This window comes from Prionailurus bengalensis, chromosome B1, assembly GCF_016509475.1.
Source record: "Prionailurus bengalensis isolate Pbe53 chromosome B1, Fcat_Pben_1.1_paternal_pri, whole genome shotgun sequence".
NCBI classification, from domain to species: Eukaryota; Metazoa; Chordata; class Mammalia; order Carnivora; family Felidae; genus Prionailurus; species Prionailurus bengalensis.
In genome coordinates this window covers 148895959-148915211 of record NC_057344.1, presented here as the reverse complement: position 1 = coordinate 148915211, position 19253 = coordinate 148895959, and the positions used below count along the sequence as shown (strand labels likewise).

Below are 19253 nucleotides of genomic sequence, written 5' to 3'. Positions count from 1 at the left end.
GTCTCACATTTTTCTACCGGGTTGTTTTCTTTTTGATTCATAGGAGTTCTTTATATATTCTGAATACAAGATTTTTGTTGGTTATATGTGTTGCAAAGAATTTCTCCCACTCTCTGCTTTGCTATTTTATCTGCTTAAGGGAGCCACTTAACAAACAGAAACCCCTAATTTCAGTGTAACCAAGTATTGTGATTTCTTTGTATGCTTTTCACCTGTTTTTTGTGGAGAAAAGAACACTGATAAATGTAGGATTCTGCTTGAGTAAAATTAAAATTTAATTTTTTACTTATAACTGGTATTTGCTTTGCAGCTGTGGATTTCTTCAATCAGATTAATATGCTTTATGGAACAATCACAGATTTCTGTACAGAGGAAAGTTGTCCGGTGATGTCAGCTGGCCCAAAGTAAGACATGGTTCATAATCACTTCTCATTTTTACTCAAAAGTTCTTAGATAGAAAGAAAGCTTCTGAACATATAATTTCTTTGTGTAGCATCTCCTTCACCAATGTAGCACGATTCGCCAATGACTGATACATTAAGTCCAGATTTCTTAGCCTGAGTTTTCTGGCTCTCCCTGTATAATCCTCCTTCCAACCTTTTCTCTGTTTGCTTATGAATCTTCTCTGGTCTATCCAAACTAGATTACTGGCAATGCCTTGCTGCTCCTTCCATTGCATACACTCTGAAAACGTGCTTACTCCATTATTCTCTTGGATATTTTTCTTCTCTTCCCATCTCCCTCTAATCATCTGGCAATATTTTTAAAAAATCCTACCCATCTGCAAGGCTCACATCAATTGCTTCTAAACCTTTTGATTTTTTCAGACTAGATCTGATCTATTTAACCTTTTTGTCTTTGTGATTGTATTTCTTTCTTGCACTGTTTATACATGTCTTATTTAACCTATTAGATTCCTTCTTTGTTTAAATCCTTTTTGGTGCAAGAACAGTGCTTGCCACCTGGTTAGCACTTGATAAATATTTGCTTGGATCGATAGATTCTTGAAACTGGCCTTTATTACTACTATGGCTGATGATAACAATGGCTGCTACCATTTATTTAGTGCTACCTAAAATGTCAAGCCTTTCATGCATTTTATCTTTTACTTCATACAACCCTATGAGGTAAGAAAAGAAATGGAGTCTGAGAAAGGTTAAGTAAGATGTTCAAGGTCCTATTATCTAGAAGCAGGCAGAACCAGATTTAAAATACAGGTCTCTTTGAGTCTAGTGCCTGTACTCTTTTTTTTTTTTTTTTAATTTTTTTTTTTTTTAACATTTTATTTATTTTTGGGAGATAGAGACAGGGACAGAACATGAGCAGGGGAGGTGCAGAATCCGAAGCAGGATCCAGGCTGTCAGCACAGAACCTGACGTGGGGCTTGAACTCATGAACTGTGAGATCATGACCGAAGCCAAAGTCAGACGCTTAATGGGCTGAGCCACCCAGCCACCCCTAGTGCCTGTACTCTCAATTGCTACATTGTGTCATTTTATAACTTTAAGAAAGATTAATTGGTACTTATGAGACATAAAGAGAGAAGTTTTATTTTTAATGCTGACTTTTTGTGAAGTATATGCTTCACACCAAAAACAAAACAACATTGCCCAAACTTACTAGTGCTTAGGGGTATTATCATTTTAAGTAGTGACCTTAGATTGCTCATCACTTATTTTAGAATATTTTTGGTAACTTTTATTTTATGTATTTATTTTTATAAATTTTTCTCATGTTTGTTTATTTTTGAGAGGGAGAGAGAGAGACCGAGACAGAGCACAAGCAGGGGAGGAGCAGACAGAGAGGGAGAGCATCTGAAGCAGACTTTGTGCTGACAGCGCTGAGCCTTATGCAGGGCTCAATCCCACCAATCCTGAGATCATGACATGAGCCCAAATCAAGAGTCTGACACTTAACTGACTGAGCCACCCAGGCACCCCTAATTTTGGTAACTTTTAAACTACAGTGTCAGTCAGATTACTTACTACCCAAGAGATTCAGTTTTAGTACTTTATAGTCATACTTTTATTTTTTGACCAAATTCACATACTGAGCAGAGTATTACTTGGAGTTGTCTACCCTTATTCTTCAAATTAATTTCAAATGAGCTTAGCTATTTCCCGGAATCTTTTAAAGAAAAACTGACAGTTTGCCATCATCAAAGATGTTCAAAAGAATATGATTTAAATATCTCTTAAGGTAATTTTTTTTTGAAAAGAACTTATTTTCAGACTATTTCAAACCTTGAAACTTCAATAATTTTAAGTGTACAGAAAAGGTGCCAGAACACAAGGAACTCCCATATCTTTTTTTTTTTAATTATTAATGTTTATTTTTGAGAGAGAGAGAGAGAGAGAGAGAGAGAGAGCGAGCGCACGCGGGGGAGGGTCAGAGAGACACAGAGACAGAATCTGAAGCAGGCTCCAGGCTCTGAGCTGTCAGCAGAGCCTGACGTGGGGATTGAACTCATGAACCGTGAGATCATGACCTGAGCCAAAGTTGGATGCTTAACCGACTGAGTCACCCAGAGGCCCCTCCGTATCTTTTCCACACAGATTCCCTAATTATTAACATTTTACTGCATTTGTTTCATCACCTACTCTGTATATGTACTCATTAACAATTTTTTCTGAACCTTTTGAGCAAGTTATAGACATTAATGCATCTTTACCCCTTCATATTCAACTGTGTATTTGCCAAAAACAAAGTTAGTCTTCTGTGTAACCAGCATACAAACCCTCCACATCACTTCCTCCAGTCCATAGACACTATTCACATTTCATTACTGCTCAGTTTTCCCTTTCTGGTCTAAGATTCGACCTAGGAATATGTATGGCATTTATTTGACTTATCTTTTCAGGTACCTTCAATTTGGAACAGTTCCTCAGTCTTTTCCAGTATTTCTTTTCTTCATACAGAAAAGACTTAACATAGCAGGCCTGACTGTTACCCCTCAAAAGGCCTGTTTACACAATTGATCCTTGGATAGCATCTGAGAACCTGGGATTTTGAAAGGGTTCCCACCTCCCTATTTGTTAAAACAGGCTCACTGTGCCTAAACTGTACAAACAGTATGGCTTATGCTTTCCTTCTGGGAGTTTAGAATTTTAATATGTGCCATGCAGGGGGTGCATCTTGACCATTTCTCAATAAAAAATCTGGACAGTGAGTCACTAATGAGCTTACCTGGTAGATCGTATTTAACATGTGTTATCATAGCTCAGTCTTGGGGGAATTAAGTGTGGCCCTTGTGAGTCCACTGGGAAAAGACTCTTGGAAACTTGTGCCTGGTTTCTTCTGGACTTGGTCCTGTTTGCTTTTTCTTTTTGTTGATTTTGGTTTGTGTTCTTTCACTGTAATAGATCATAGCTGTGAGTACAACTGTGTGCTGAGTTCTGTAAGTCCTCTTAGCAAATCGTCAGACATGGGGGTGGTCTTGGGGACCCCTGATACAGTCTGTCTGATGTTTCCTTGTGACCACATTTAGGCTTTGCTATCTTGTCAGGACATCATAGAAATGATAAATTTCTTCTCAGTGGATCATATCAGAGGGCACACACAATATCAACTGTCCCATCACTGGTGATATTAACCCTGATTACTTTATCATCTGAGTGTTTGCAAGGTTTCTTTACCTCAAATTTGTCATTTCCCCCCTCTGAAATTGATCAGTATTTTATTGTGAGGTTTTCTGATATTATACCAATATCCTTGTTCCTGTGAACTAGGGAGAATTACTACCACTTAGAATACTGGTCTGATCACTTTTCCTGCAGAAACCTTATCTAAGTAAGCTGGTTAGGAGGAATGTATCTAATTTTTCAAAAGTAACAGGCACGGGATCTCTGTAAAGATACTGGAAAAACAAAAAATGATCTTCCTTGTCTCCTTTCCATTCATCCATCCTTCTACCTTTCTTTCCACCTGCCATCCCTCCCTCCCTTCCCTTTTTTTTTTTTTTTTTTTTTTTTGAGAGTCTTCTGCCCTTTTTTAGTGCTGAGAAGATGCATTTGTCGTCATGCTTTGCCATCTTTACTAGAAGATGTTTGGGATTGTACCAAGGAGAGGCATTTGTTAGTAGCTTAGTACTGGCCCCTTGTAAAGTGATATTGAGTGATGGCTCAGAGGATTTTTTCAGTTATTATTATTAACCAAGAAATGATGAGTGTTTTGTAGTTTGCAGTTGATAAGTTTATACCATGATGATGGAAATAAATTTCAAAGAGAATGGTCTGTCAGAGGTGGAATAAAAAAATCAATGTGGGCAAAATAGAATTACAGGAGGAAGTCATTCTTAAGTATAGACATGACAAAAGAATAAGAATGGATCGAGGAATCATAGTTATAAACTGTAGAAGTGTAAGCAATATATAGTTTTATTTTTCAAAAAGCTTTAGGATATTGAAAATAAGTGTGTTTAAAAACTTCAGAATATTGAAAATGATTTTTAGGTCAACTGTGTCCATTTTTTATTTTTGCATTTAAAAATGAATATGGAACACCTGATCACTAATAAAATGAAAAATATGATTGCAAGGAAAGGCAAAAATGTTAAGGTTTCTTAACAAGTGGGAGAAAACATGGATGAGTCCTGTCTTTAAGTGAAGAGTAATGATGCTAAAAGTTATGTGGTTCATGATCTATGTCTCCCAAGAGGATCAAACAAGAATAGGCTTAAGTGTCCCTCGGGACTTTAGTTTCATATTAGGAAGAATCTCTGGACTATGAAAGTGATTAAGCAGTGGAACAGGATGCCAAAAGTTGGAGAATCTCCTCTTGAAGACCTTCAAAGTAGACTTGATAATCTACCCTGTTGCCCAGGGTTGGCAGTAAGGTATGCTGTTAGAATGTTTATTCAGGTGTATTGTGTTTAGGTTTATTGTTCAGGTATAAGTAGCTATAATTAAATAGATTCCTTATTTATCCTATCTCAAGATAATTTTTATTATTTAAAATATTCTGTAGTATTTCCCAGTATATTTTATTTCACCTCCTTCGTTAGACTCACTGACCTGTCATTTTGTTAGTCTAAATTGGAACAGGGTTAGAAAAACAAAACTGATTCAAAGAGATAAGCTAAATGGTAGCCAAGTAATCTTTTGGAAACTAAAAAAACGAAATGATAGTTCAGTTTGGAGATTTTTATGCTTTGGAGTTGCAGCTGTGTGTTTATTCCTTATCTTAAAAATCAGGTTGTGGTTGCATGTGGGTATGGGTTTGTGTATAACTCCATTACCAGTCTTGCCATACTGTCTTTACTTACTCATTTATGAGCCTGTCTCCTCTACTAGTCTATTTTCCATAACAGTATGGAAAGTGTCTTTCATTTTAGTGTCCCTTGGTCAAGAACAGTATTCCTTGATACAGTATTTCTCACATGGTCAGTGTACATTAAATGTTGATTATACCAAACGATAGTGTTCTGTTAATACCCAAATCCTATAGTCATCTTTATTTGAGTTGCCATTTTTCTTTAAGGGCAAATTTGGCTTTTCAGCCAAAGGTACTCAAATACTGAATCATTCTCTTCTTCATGCATCTTTCATGCCGTTCTCTATCCTTAACCCCAAATTTAAAACTACAAGTAAAAATAATTGTACTGCATAAGAAATGTTTTTCAAAGAAAAAAAAACCATAAAGATTAAAGATGGTTATCACAGAAGTGGAGACGTGGAAAGTTAGCTAGGTTTTCTACCACGGCAGTGTATGATTCTAAAATACAAATGCTGTATATAAAGAAAAACTTAGAAAAGTTGAGATTGATGGATCAGCTTAGTTTGGATCATGCTAAATCCAAAATAGTCCAGTCAGTAGCAGTTTAAAAACTCTAAATTTAAATGCCAAATGCAAAAGATCTTTATTTGGAGGAGCAGATTGTTTAAAACATGTCCTGTATACATTCATGATATACATACATTTAACAATATAAAAATATATGCTTTTTGTATAGGTATACTCTGCTATTCTGTGTGCCTGTTGTCTTTCCAATACAGATATGAGTATCACTGGGCAGATGGAACAAACATAAAGAAGCCTATTAAGTGCTCTGCACCAAAGTATATTGATTACCTGATGACTTGGGTTCAGGACCAGTTGGATGATGAGACATTATTTCCATCAAAAATTGGTATGATTGTTTTGTATAATTGGGATCCATTATGCTTTATATAATTTTATGTTTTTGGAACTTTCTGGGTCTCTTCCAGGAACCATACTAGCCTATCATATCTATCACAATATTTCTAATCTTACACATTTAAGTGCCTTATCTTTTCCGTACCAAGTTTATCATGAACATTAAGTTAAACCTCCCTGTAATTTTAAACAGTGAGAATATCCATGTATCTTGGATAGTAACAAAATTTGGCCTGTGTTATAGAAAAAAGAGACTGGATACTGAGTAGGCAGCCAATATCATCTGCCATAGTCATATCCATTTCTTGTTTAGGGAAGAAGTTTATGTAACTTATATTCAGTTTTACAGTGTATTTTCAGCAAAGAGGGAGTTTGAGTTTATGACCACAGTGTGAATCTTACAGACTATGAAATCAAGCTAGGTGAGAAGAAAACCAGAAGATTTTGAGGGGTTGGCCTGTTAGCAACTTGAATGACATTTGCTTTTTTTTTTTATTTGTTCTTCAGGGCTGACCTTTCAAGTGGAAATTGTTCATAGCCAGCTAGTTCATATGATTTTACCCTCTCAAACTTCTTACAACTTGTGTTTTCTGAAAAAATTAAGGATTTGTTCTATCAACGGACAGCTTTTTGACTACATTTTGTATTTTTATTTATTTCTTAAAGTTCATTCATTTATTATTTCTGATAGAGAGGGAGGGAGGGAGGGAGAGAGGAGGCACACAAGTAGGGGAGGGTAAAGAGAGAGGAAGACACAAAATCCAAAGTAGGCTCCAGGCTGTGAGCTGTCAGCACACAGCGGGACTCAAACCCCAGAACTGCGAGATTGTGACCTGAGCGGAAGCTGGACGCTCAACCGACTAAGCCACCCATGAGCCCCTATATTTTATACTTTCAGAGTTTGTGGTGGAGGAGACCACAATGTAAATAGTTGCTGTTATTATGGATTGTTTTAAACACATTTATTGAATGTTTAAACTACCTTGGAGCCTTTGTAATAAAAGGTCTATTTTTCAGGACTCCCTTACATACATCATAATCATTTTTGTTAAGTCCCTTCACCTTATCTTTTATCTCCCATAATATATTTTGTAAATTTTTATTTTCACTCAATTTCAGACTTTTAGAAAATTTGCAGTTGTGCAAAGAACAGGATCCTGTATATCGTTCTTCAGATTTTTTTCTTCTTCTTCTAGATTTTTTAGTTGTCAACTTCTTACCATATTTGTGTGTGCACTTTCTCTCTCCCTCCCACCCTCCCTCTCCTCCCCTCTTTTCCGTGTCTCTTCCCCCTAACTACATATTTTGTTTTTCCTGAACTGTTTGAGAGTAAGTTATGTGTATAATGCCTCTTTATCCAAATGTACTTCAGTGTGCATTTCCTTAGAAAATCACAGTATAACTATCAAAGTCAGGAATTTAACTGAAACAATACTGTTGTTTAACTTACAGGTCTTTTTCAGATTTTTCACATTTCCCCAATAATATCCTTTATAGCAAAAGAAAATCTTTGACATTTGCTTTCATTCACTTGTCATATTTCTGTAGCTTTCTTTAATATGGACTATGTGTACTTCAGTCTTTTTGGTCCTTCATGACATTGATGTTTTCGAAGAGGATAAGCATACTATTTTATAGTGTCCCTTCATTTTGGTTTGTCTTATGTTTCCTTGTGACCTATAATATTTTTAAGTGAGTGTCATGTGATGACACTGAATCCAGGAGTTTTAATATTTGCCTTATGTTTTGCCAAACTGGATCATTTTGCCAGTGTAACAAAGGACATGAAATTTTGTATTTTCCTAGTTTTGTATTTGTTTAGTGCTGTAAAAGTGCTCTAATTCATAAAACAATAAGCCTCCTTGAGAGGGACTGTAGCTAATTTCAGAATAAATGCATGTGGGTGGCTCAGTTGTTTAAGCATCCAACTTTGGCTCAGGTCATGATCTCGTAGTTTGTGAGTTCGAGCCCCATGTCAGGCTCTGTGCTGACAGCTCAGAGCCTGAAACCTGCTTTGGATTCTGTGTCTCCCTCTCTCTCTGTCCCTACCCGACTTGTGTTCTGTTTCTTTCTGTCTCTGTCTCTGTCTGTCTCAAAAATAAATAAACATTAAAAATAAATAAATAAATGTAGACCTGGAGTAGTAATGAAATAATTTCCATGGAAAAAATATAAAAAAGTGTTGCAAGCATTTTATTTATTTTTTTTTTAAATTTGTTTTTAAGTTTATTTATTATTCTTGAGAGATAGAGACAGAGCATGATCAGGGGAGAGACAGAGAGAGGAGGAGACACAGAATCTGAAGCAGGCTCTAGGCTCCGAGCTGTCAGCACAGAGCTGGACGTGGGGCTTGAGCTCGCGAACCGTGAGATCATGACCTGAGCTGAAGCCGGACACTTAACTGACTGAGCCACCCAGGTGCCCCAACAAGCATTTTAAGTAAAACTGAACATGGTTAATACATTGTATTCAGCACATATTTGTATTGAGACTTAATGTTAAGAAATCTAAGAATATAAGTGTGAGTTTTAGCTTCATTACCATCTTAGGCATAAATTTATTTCATTTTAGTAAAGTGGTAAGCACACAAGAACCATTAAGGGGTGATGCTGAAGTCTAGTTCTTATTCCATGGAAATTTTAAAGTTTAATTTCATTCATGATATGTTGAGAACTTCTGAAAAGTACAGTGGGTATTATTAAGTAAAATAATTCACAAATATTTCTTTAAAGGGTTGTCTTGTTAATTTATGTTGCCATTTGTTGACAAACTCATATTGCTTTGTTCTTGTCTCTTGTTAATAAGGGGGTTGTTTATCTATTTATTAGGTGTCCCATTCCCGAAGAATTTCATGTCTGTGGCAAAAACTATACTCAAACGCCTCTTTAGGGTTTATGCTCACATTTATCATCAGCATTTCGATCCTGTAATCCAACTTCAGGAGGAAGCACATCTCAATACTTCTTTCAAGCACTTTATTTTTTTTGTCCAGGTAAGTTGGATTCAGAGACCTTTAGAGTTCTGATTTTTTTTTCTTTCTTCCTTTTTTTAAAATGTTTATTTATTTAAAAAAAATTTTTTTTTAACGTTTATTTATTTTTGGGACAGAGAGAGACAGAGCATGAACGGGGGAGGGGCAGAGAGAGAGGGAGACACAGAATCGGAAACAGCTCCAGGCTCTGAGCCATCAGCCCAGAGCCCGACACGGGGCTCGAACTCACGGACCGCGAGATCGTGACCTGGCTGAAGTCAGACGCTTAACCGACTGCGCCACCCAGGCGCCCCTAAAATGTTTATTTATTTTAGAGTGAGAGAGAGTGAGAGAGTGTGAGTGGGGGAGGGGCAGAGAGAGAGGGAGACACAGAATCCAAAGCAGGCTCCAGGCTCTGAGCTGTCAGCACAGAGCATGACTTGGGGCTTGAACTCACAAACTGTCAGATCATGACCTGAGCTGAAGTTGGGCAGATAACCAACTGAGCCACCCAGGCACCCCAGGAAGCTTTTTTTGCTCAGTAAAACGCATTATGCATAGAATTCAAAGGTGAATACTGCATCCATACTAAAGGTATCCTTTAGGATAAAATTTGCCATATCTCTCTAGTCTTTATGCTCTTCTCTACTTGCCATGATGATAAGGCCTTTTGTTTCTAAATTCCACTCATCTCCAGGTTGGTGGCATGCAAGTCTAAAATGGATCTCAGAGGTCTTGCCTTGACATTGCTTCAGTTAACAGGCCATAATGGAGCGGCTGAATTAGGAACCTGGCTAATTGGCAGGCCTCCACATGAACTTGGCCCCTTTACCATTTTAGCATTCCTCCTAATCCTCTTAACCCTCAATTCTCAATTCCTGTCTACCTTGGATCTTTTTCTTCTTTCTTTCTTTTCTTTCTTTTCTTTCTTTCTTTCCATATTCTGGCCTGGAAATGGGCTTTGTATATAACACCTTTTTCCTCCTCCTTTTTAAAACCACATGCTGAATAATTTTTAAGTTAGGTACTATTCATTATGTCCAAAAGAGGAAAAAATTGCCCCAAAGAGTATTGCTATTCCAGAGGTCCATTGGTCTTTTCTCTGACTCTGGTTGGCCTCCTCCTTCTCACTTTAGTTCTCAGGGGTGTAGACTAAGAGGAGTCCAATATTCTCATCCTGCTATAATAACTGGAAAGCAAATAGGCAGGACTGAAAAAGAGGTGGAAATGGTTAAGCTGATGAGCTTCTTTTTGGTTGAGGTTGAGAGGGTAGATGGTAGGCAGAAGTCCAAGTCTTAAATCTGTGTTAGTTTTGTTTATCTGTGGGCATATACTCACAAATGCCCTCCCCTCATCCCATCTCTACTAAAGAAAAATGTGTCTATTTTCCCTCTCCACATACCCCTCACACTAAAAGCACACATTTCATGTCTCAATTTCACCTATATAAACGCATTTTAGATTATAACTTGCCAAAACTGTTGCTCAGAGGAATTACTTTACCATGGTATCCTATCTACAGACACCTATAGAAAAAGAAAATCTTATCCCAAAGTTTGCTTCTGTGCTTTGGTTTAGACAGAAGAGGATTGCTAATGTTCAGGTTTTAGTGATTTAGGAGAGGATATTCTCCCTCCAGAAGGGTTACTTTTATCCTACTGTATGATCTTATCTGAAAATGCAATGTTATCTCTCAGCTCCTAGCAAATATTGATACCTAGCATTAAGCACATCTGAGCCTATTGAAATGTATTTTAAGACACTGTGACCTTCTTAAAGGTAGTTCCATTAGTATACAGTCACCCCTTGTTGGTGTAAGAGGGACCTCTGCCCTAGACCTCACTGTTGAGAGAATCCTGTTCTGGTCATTCTCCAGCTGTACTCTCACAGAGTAAGGGACCCACAGGGCAAAGAACATACCTCCCAGATCCCTCTGGTTTGTGCTCTGGTACCTGATCTCAATTTTCTTTCCACATGGTCCCAGTTATATTTCCAAGTTCTGCATGGATTTTTCCTTGGGTCCATTCTTTAAAGGGATGATCATATCTCTGATACGTGTACCTCTAGATCTTAGGGGTAGCGAGACGGCAGCAGTTTGTGAAGGTGTGTGACCATGGCCTACATAAACCAGCCAGGGTGTCCACACTCCTGCAAGTGAGGCTCCTTAAAGTTCCGGGTAGAGCTGGGGGTTGGAAGATCAGAGAGGTTTGCTGAGGGTCAGGGATAGGCTCTCTTCATGTTACTCCTTTCCAGTGCAGAATCCTGAGCAATCTTGAGAATTCTAAATTCGAATCTGCTTTCCTGGTCACTTTGAAGGTGTATTTGTTAAGGTAGGAGGATAGAACATGTTTTATTTAACAATGTTTTAGCTTAATGTAAAATTTAATAGTCATATGCTATATATCCATTTGTGTTCTTAGTCCAGATCCCACAAATCTTAGGGGTAGGTTTGCTCTTAAATGCTTCAAACTCTTTCCCCCAGTACTTACTATAATGGTTGACACGATCATCTCAATAAGTGAATGAAATTGGGAACTCAGAATGCCCCACCATGGCAGAATATGAGATCAGAAGTATAGATAGCCTATATTTATTTAGCCTTACGGTGTTATAGTTGTGGGGAAATCTGTTCAACATTGAAGCTCGCAACGATAGGAGTGGAATTCATAAAGAAGCAAAAATTAAATCCAGGCTTTCTAATTTGTTTGTTACAGGATTTTGTTTATCATTTGTGGACTCCGTGTTTCTTATGTTACTTTCATGCTACATCTCATGATAGCTTGCTGATGTTTAACTCTTCTACTCTTCATGTTCATGTAATGTTGAAATTTGCCTGAGATGCTAGAGTTTTTGGTCCCCACTTGTTTGACGATATCTAAATGGTTATTCCCTTTTAACAGGAAGCAGCACTCTCATTTGTTGACTATTCACTTTATGCCAGGAATTACATGAAGTGGTTAGCACACAGTATCACATTTAGTCCCTACAGTAATTTTACAAGGTAGGGGGATTTACCCTAGTATTACTACAGATGTGTACAATATCAGAAGTGCGTAAGTGATTTGCCTAAGTCAAGACACAGAGTGGGTGAATAGGAATACATTTTTTTGAAAAAATGATAAGACCCTTATTTACTTTGAAAGCTAATGTCCAACAAATGTTAATGGAAATCTGCTTTGGGATGAGATATAAATAATACATTTTTACTATTTTTTCTTGCCTTTATCGTGTGTAGGAATTCAACCTTATTGATAGAAGAGAACTTGCACCACTCCAAGAACTGATTGAAAAACTCACCTCAAAGGACAGATAAAAGGACGCAGAGCTGTGCAAATTGTTCCTCAAATGAAGTGTGTGGAGTTTATTTGGATTTGGTTGTGTTTTATTTTTATCTCGGTCATTTTTGTCATAGGTTTAGGGGGCTTGTTTGGGTTTCTTTTTCTTTATTCTGAGTAAGTGAAACCATATTCAATTGCTAGAGGAAGCCAAGAACCATTCTCTGTAAATTTGATAGGGGTAAGTTTTGTCTTAGTGGCATATGGTGGTTTTTTTTGTTTGTTTTTTTTACTTGGTTTGCTTACTTGCAGAATTTTTGATAATACTGTGTGCTGAAAGAAAACGCTTGCTGATTGGACTGATGACAGTTGGGGGTTCTGTGTTGTGTAAATTGTGGCCAATTTCTGAAGTCCCCAAAAGACTTATGTTTTTAAGTGCCTTGGTAGGCTCACTTCTGAGGTGCAAAGCACAGACATAGAACTGAACAGGGCTTGAACAATATTAGGATTACTACCCAGGGCACTTACTGATGCATGTTTTAAAATGTCTATGATAAAAGCCATAGTTTACCAAAATTGGTGATCTCCAGCTTTTACTACATTAAAGAAACAAAATTTGTAAAGGTGTGCATGTAGAACGTACAAAATTAGTATTTATTATTTTTGATATTGATGGTAATTCTGTTCAACAAATGTTTAAAGTTCTACAAGCAGGTCTTTCTTCCATCTCTTGATATCTGTGATATTGAAACTAAAGGATGTTGAAGTGTAATACCTATTGCATTTTAGCTTCTTTCTACATGTTAACTGCACTCTAGGTGTAAAAATTCAGGTTTTATATAGGTTTGCCATCTTCAGAGGTGATGCTGAACTGTGAGGTTTCTTAGCAATTGCCAAATGAGCCATAAGTCTAGAGAATTCCCTTCTACTTTGAAGAGGAGGGGATGGATAAGAGTATGTGTTTGGTTGGGAGGGTTTGTTTGTATGGGGAGCTATAGATGGAATTGTATGATGAGTCAAGTTCAGGAAGTCTTGTCTTAAAATCCTTGAGTAGAGTGGCATGAAGTTTTTAACCAATTTCTTGTAAACAAAGTCTTAGAGACTTCCTTTTAGGAATCAACTTCCATGAGAAGTTAAACATAAATTATTAATTTTAGGTGTAGACATTAAACATGGAATTTAAGGACTGTTTGGGGGAAATTGATCACTCTCCAGCATTTCCATTCAGTGAATGGAGCTGGTGTTTGCCTGTCATTTTAAAATGATACAGTACCCTTCTCTGCTTATGATAGGCCCAATTTGAAGCATTCTGACTTCTGATTTTTCTACTGTGAAAGGAAATCTTTTTCTTTGCAGTGATATCAAACAATGTAAGTGCTAATTTAGTAGTTATTAACTTTTACATTTTATTTGTCATGGCTTTCTAGTGAATTATTCCCATAAGTAAAAAGTTCAGAAAGTTAATTTTTAAAATAATTTTAACATTTTTCACTTCAATTTTAGTCTTGAGAAGTATCTTTTTCAGACTTCCTTTTGATTTTGTCATTTCTGGTAAGATCTGTTTCCTTCAGTTACAAATATATATTCTTCCTTTAGTGTGAAATATATACCTTTTTCCTTGTGGAATAGAAATCTTGCTTTGAAATTATATAGACTAAAAATGGTCAGTAGGCGAGAATCTAAAATTAAATAAATCAGTCTGTCTTTGCCATTAACAGGGAGAGCAGTGATATAATTTAATGCCATTACAATTATGATGACTAGGAACTGCCTTTTTCTCCATTTCATTTCTAACAATCATTCTCCAAGTACCAACAGTAGAAGTAATGGGAGAGCCTGGCAAGTATGTTGGACGTTCATTGGTAATGGTTATTGATAAACTGCAGTGAGAAGTAACTGATGTCCTTAAAAAATATATTTTATTACCTAGGTAGGTAATATCAATCCCTGTAGGTTGATTCAGAAATAAAATTTGGCATCAAGTGACATGGGGTCCTATTTATTGATGAAAATGAAGCATGATTATTCCAGTAGTCTTCCATACTGCGTTGGACTTTGTATCATCCTAGTAACAAAGGGGTTGCAAATAGCCAAGTGTAGAAAATACTGAAAAATCGTTCTTGCTCTTTTAAGCCTTACACAGTAGTACACTGTAAAAATGGAAGGATGTTTCTATAAAATAATGTTTAGTACTAGGCCCTACTTTCCTACTGTGTGTAGATAGGAGTTTGTTGTCACTGTGTCAGAATCTCAGGTGCCTGCTTCTGAGTATTCCTTTAAACAGAGGTATTATTAGGAAGTAAGGAGATAATGTACGCATGGATATGGTAACAAAGTAGAGAAGTTCTCCCAGGGAGAGGCCTGGCATTGTACATGGGGTTACATGGCCACAGGTAAGGAAACACCCACCAGAGCATGTGAGAAATAACCAGTTTAACAAAACTTGCTTTGATTTGATTAGTTTCCATGAGCGTTAATAAGATGCCCTTTATAAAATAAGGATCAAATCCTGGTTTTGTAGCACTTTGCTTACGAATGTGTATTGGATTCTTCCCAGATCTCTTAATTTAGTTTATAAATAACCAAGATAATGATTTCCCCCCTGCTCTTTATACACAGATTTAAAGCAGAAGTTGGTTTTCTCATCCACTAATTAAAGCATAAAATATCAAGTAATAAGTTAACATAGTATTATTATCACAATGCTTTGGTTAAGTGTTGAAATGAAGCAAGTTTTAGGAGTTATTTTAAATGATGGAAAATTAATAATCCAAGAGTGAAAATCTTTCGGTAAGCAGTAGATGGTGCTACTGGCTCTCATTTGCTGACTTGATTGTTCTGTTTCCCATAAAAACCATGCCATTAGACTTCATTAAAAGAGTAAGCAGGTGTTAGTTGGCTGGTAGAGGCTTTGGAGGTCAGTTTACTTTACATCGAAAGATTTTACATTGCTCGTTCTACTTGTGTTATTTGTAAATGGTAAAGGGTGAGCATAAAATGTATTGGCTGGGAGAAGACAGGTTTAGTGTATAATATATCTCAGATTAAGTTACTGCCTGGCTTATCAGGAAAGATAAAACACTACAATCTCTTATCTTCAGGAAATACAGATGATGTGGATATTTATATTTTACATATAATCACCAGACTCCATTTTATGTATTAGCATTTTCCTTGCTTATGGGAAAATAGCAAAATGACATTTCTTTTATACCTTTGTGTACACCCTCTCTGAGAGAGGTTTTGATAACCACTGAAATGGTGAAATGTGAGATACAATTATTAAGTTAGTTGTAGGACTTTCTTTTCAAGTAAGTATGTCATACCTTAAACATCCAAATGAGAGTTGATCTTCAGAGTGGTTCCTGTGGGAGCATTATTCTTTCTAGCTATGCTTTGAGGGTGTAATGTTTTTGGAGCATTTTCAGAGATGCCTTGAGAATTGGTTTATGACTATGCAAGAAAATCTATTTCATCATTTTAGTTGCACCGAAGACTTTTTTGGCAGCTTAGTAAGACCTAGCTCATTCACCAAACTTAACTCTACTTTGCTGTTTTCTTAGAATTAAACCATTAGGGAAGTTCAAAAGACTGCCATAGGCTCTGAATTTGCAGAAGAGAATGTTTTGAGCATTGGTAGCACCATTTAATAAAGGAATAGTTTCCTGATGTCTCTACTTTGAAGTACACAGTATCATTTGGATGTATAGGTTTTATTTAATTTTTACAAATTTAGTTTAATTACCTTATTGTTAAATATAATAATTTAAAAATCAAGGTCTGTCTCTTGTTTTCTACTTTCGTTCCTTTCCCTGATAGCTTCTGAGTTTTATCTCAACTACTATAAGATAATTTTGATTGAAGGGACAGTATGAAAAAATGGATCCAATATTTAATACAGAAGTAGCTTAAGATAACAATAGCCTTTACCTTTGTCCTTTTTTTTAAACGTTATTTTCACTCAAATGAAAAGACTGCAGATCATTGTACAAAGAAATTGGAATAAATTTTATATAATTATGCTGAATGTTAAACCTGTGTATCACAGATAAAATATTTAAAATTGTATAATCATTTCATATATCATTTATAACTTTAAAATTTTTGAATGTCTTTTTAAAAGATATGGGACCATAAGTATATTTGTAACTTGAAAATGTGACTGCATACCAAGGGGAAAAGTTATTTTGAAACTTTTCTGAAATATTAAAGAATATACCAATTTTTAGACATGCTATTCTAGATCCACTCCTAAAATAATTTAAATAGTAGAGTTTTGTCATAATGTTAAGATTCACCCACAGCAATTACTGTTTTTCAGTTTAATGGTGTATGATATTACTAGAGGTAAAGATATCTTAAGATTTATTGGAAAAATTTAATTTTAAGGTATAGTAACAGTTCTGACTACAAACAATTTAAACTTTTAAGATGTTCCTAACAAGTTAATCATAGAGAATAATTTATTGTAAAGGTATAATACTATGTTCCATGTCTGCCACTTATAGCTGAACAAAACCTAAATTTTGACAAAAGACAGGAAATGCATATTAAAATATTGAATAATCTCAGTTTTGCAAGTATGATGCCAGTTCCTTTTCTGTGTGTAATGCTATACAATAGAGCATTTTGGGTTACAGTTCTCAAAGATAGATAATGAAAGCACTGGCCTGTTTTTAGCTCTGTTGGCTTGTCATCTCCTTCTCCTTAAATTACTTCCTTACGCTGTTGACTTCCCACCTCTCAGCCTCCATTGCACTAGGAGAACAAAACAGATGGGTTGATTGTGCAGGTCCTTGTTGTTAGTGGTTCTGAAGCACTTTCTGTAATCCACTGACAGAAGTGTTGGCAGGTGCAACTTACATAAGCATTTTTGGTTTGTTCTGGTTGACAGCTTTCTTGAAGTTATGTCACTGAAGCTGAGATTATTAGTAATTTAAAATTTTTGTTAATATTTAATTTTTCTTCTGTGTATTAAATTTTTATGTGTTGGTGTTTCTTACAGGTTTGTACATATTTTCATTTTCATTTTCTGAGATAATAGATTAGTGCATTTCCATATTAAGAACACATTTCTCCTTAAATTGTTCTGCAGAAATAACTATTTTTAGGGGAAATAGTTTTTTACAGTCACTAAATTGTATGTGTTATTTTTGTACATGCATAACTAAGGTGGTAAGGGCCCTAATCCTGTAGGGAATGCTTAACTTTTGTTCTATTTGAATTTTTCCATACGTTATTACTTAAAATTATCGAGGAACAGTGTCATGAAATCTAGGTTGAGAGAGAGTACAATAAACATGACAACTCTTAAAGTTTGAGTAGAGATAATTTCTGATGACAAAAGCATAATCCTGTCAGTGCCATATAATGGAAGCCTATTCACATTGTGTAATCGCAGAGAATGTGCAAGACAACAGATCCTGCTCTCATGGAAACACACAATTCTCTTTATTTTTAAGTAGTTGGATGGGGGAAAATGGTCTAAAATATGAAAGGAAACATGAATGCTATATTGAAAAGTGTGCCAAGATTACTCAAATTCTGGTTATTACAGATCAAAGTTTAACTGCTTCGTCATTTTACTTTAAAAGGGATACTGGGGGCGCCTGGGTGGCTCAGTCGGTTGAACGTCTGACTTCGGCTCAGGTCATGATCTCACAAGTCTGTGAGTTCGAGCCCCGCATCGGGCTCTGTGCTGATGGCTCAGAGCCTGGAGCCTGCTTCCGATTCTGTGTCTCCCTCTCTCTCTGCCCCTTCCCTGCTCATGCTCTGTCTCTCTCTGTCTCAAAAATAAATAAAAACATTAAGAAAAAAAAATTTTAAAGGGATACTGAATGTCAGAAAATCTGTAATATGTTTAATTGAAAGATGTAAATAATGTATACAGACTTGTATGTGATGGGATGGAAAATATTTAAATTCTAGGTTTTTTCTAAAGGAAGAAACTGAATGTTTATTTAAAAAAATAATAAATAGTTATGTTTGGCCATGAATCCTGCATTATTGATTATTTTTGCTGTAGATGCTCCCACATTGAACACATTCCTAGAAAAATATTTTAAGTTTGGAATATGTTGAACATTAAATTTTTTCTAATGTTTACAACAACCTCAGAGGTTGGTATCACAGTGTCTTGCATGCTAGAAAACTGAAGCTCGGGAATTGTACAAATCACTGATTAGGACCAGGATTACAATCCAAATAGTCTTGACCCTGAAGCTAATGTTTTTGTTTGTTTTCTTTAAATATTCTACTACTATGAGAACAGTTAGCAAAATAATTATTTGTTGACCTTTCTGTCAAGCTTTTATCAAGTATTTTATCTTCATTATAGACCATTAAAGAATATTAATAAATAGGAGCATCTGGGTAGCTCAGTCAGTTGAGCATCCGACTTTAGCTCAGGTCATGATCTCCCAGTTTGTGAGTTCAAGTCCCACATCTGGCTCACTGCTGTCAGCCTGTCAGCACAGAGCCCACTTCAGATCTTCTGTTCCCCTCCCTCTACCCCTCCCCTGCTTGTGCTATCTCAAAAGTAAATAAATATTTTTTAAAAATATATTAATAAACAGTATTGGAGCATCTTCATTTTACCCTGATACCTAAGTTCTAAAAGAAAGTATGTATTTTAGAGTATTCTCAGAGTATCATATTCTAGAGAGATTTATTAGAAGCTTTTGTGTTTGGAACATCAGGTCACCAAAGTATCCCAGTGTCACTAATTGGTATTTGTAGAAAAAGCTAGGAGTACACTTCTCTAAAGAAGACATCCAGATGGCCAACAGGCACATGAAAAGATGCTCAATGTCGCTCCTCATCAGGGAAATACAAATCAAAACCACACTGAGATATCACCTCACGCCAGAGTG

General features: G+C 36.1%; 1 protein-coding gene across 2 annotated transcripts in view; it reads left to right on the top strand.

Moving 5' to 3' along the window:
* The window catches only part of MOB1B (MOB kinase activator 1B), a 60250-nt gene extending 41873 nt beyond the window's left edge, over positions 1–18377 (top strand). Inside the window, exons 3-6 of one of the 2 annotated variants that reach the window (XM_043572517.1) lie at positions 311–404; positions 5994–6127; positions 8964–9127; positions 12342–18377. In XM_043572517.1, coding sequence (XP_043428452.1) covers positions 311–404; positions 5994–6127; positions 8964–9127; positions 12342–12419 — 470 coding nt within the window. In that variant the 3' untranslated portion in view covers positions 12420–18377. The remainder of the gene's footprint in view (positions 1–310; positions 405–5993; positions 6128–8963; positions 9128–12341) is intronic. The other variant, XM_043572518.1, reaches the window with a different exon arrangement.
* The last annotated feature ends 876 nt before the right edge of the window (positions 18378–19253 follow it).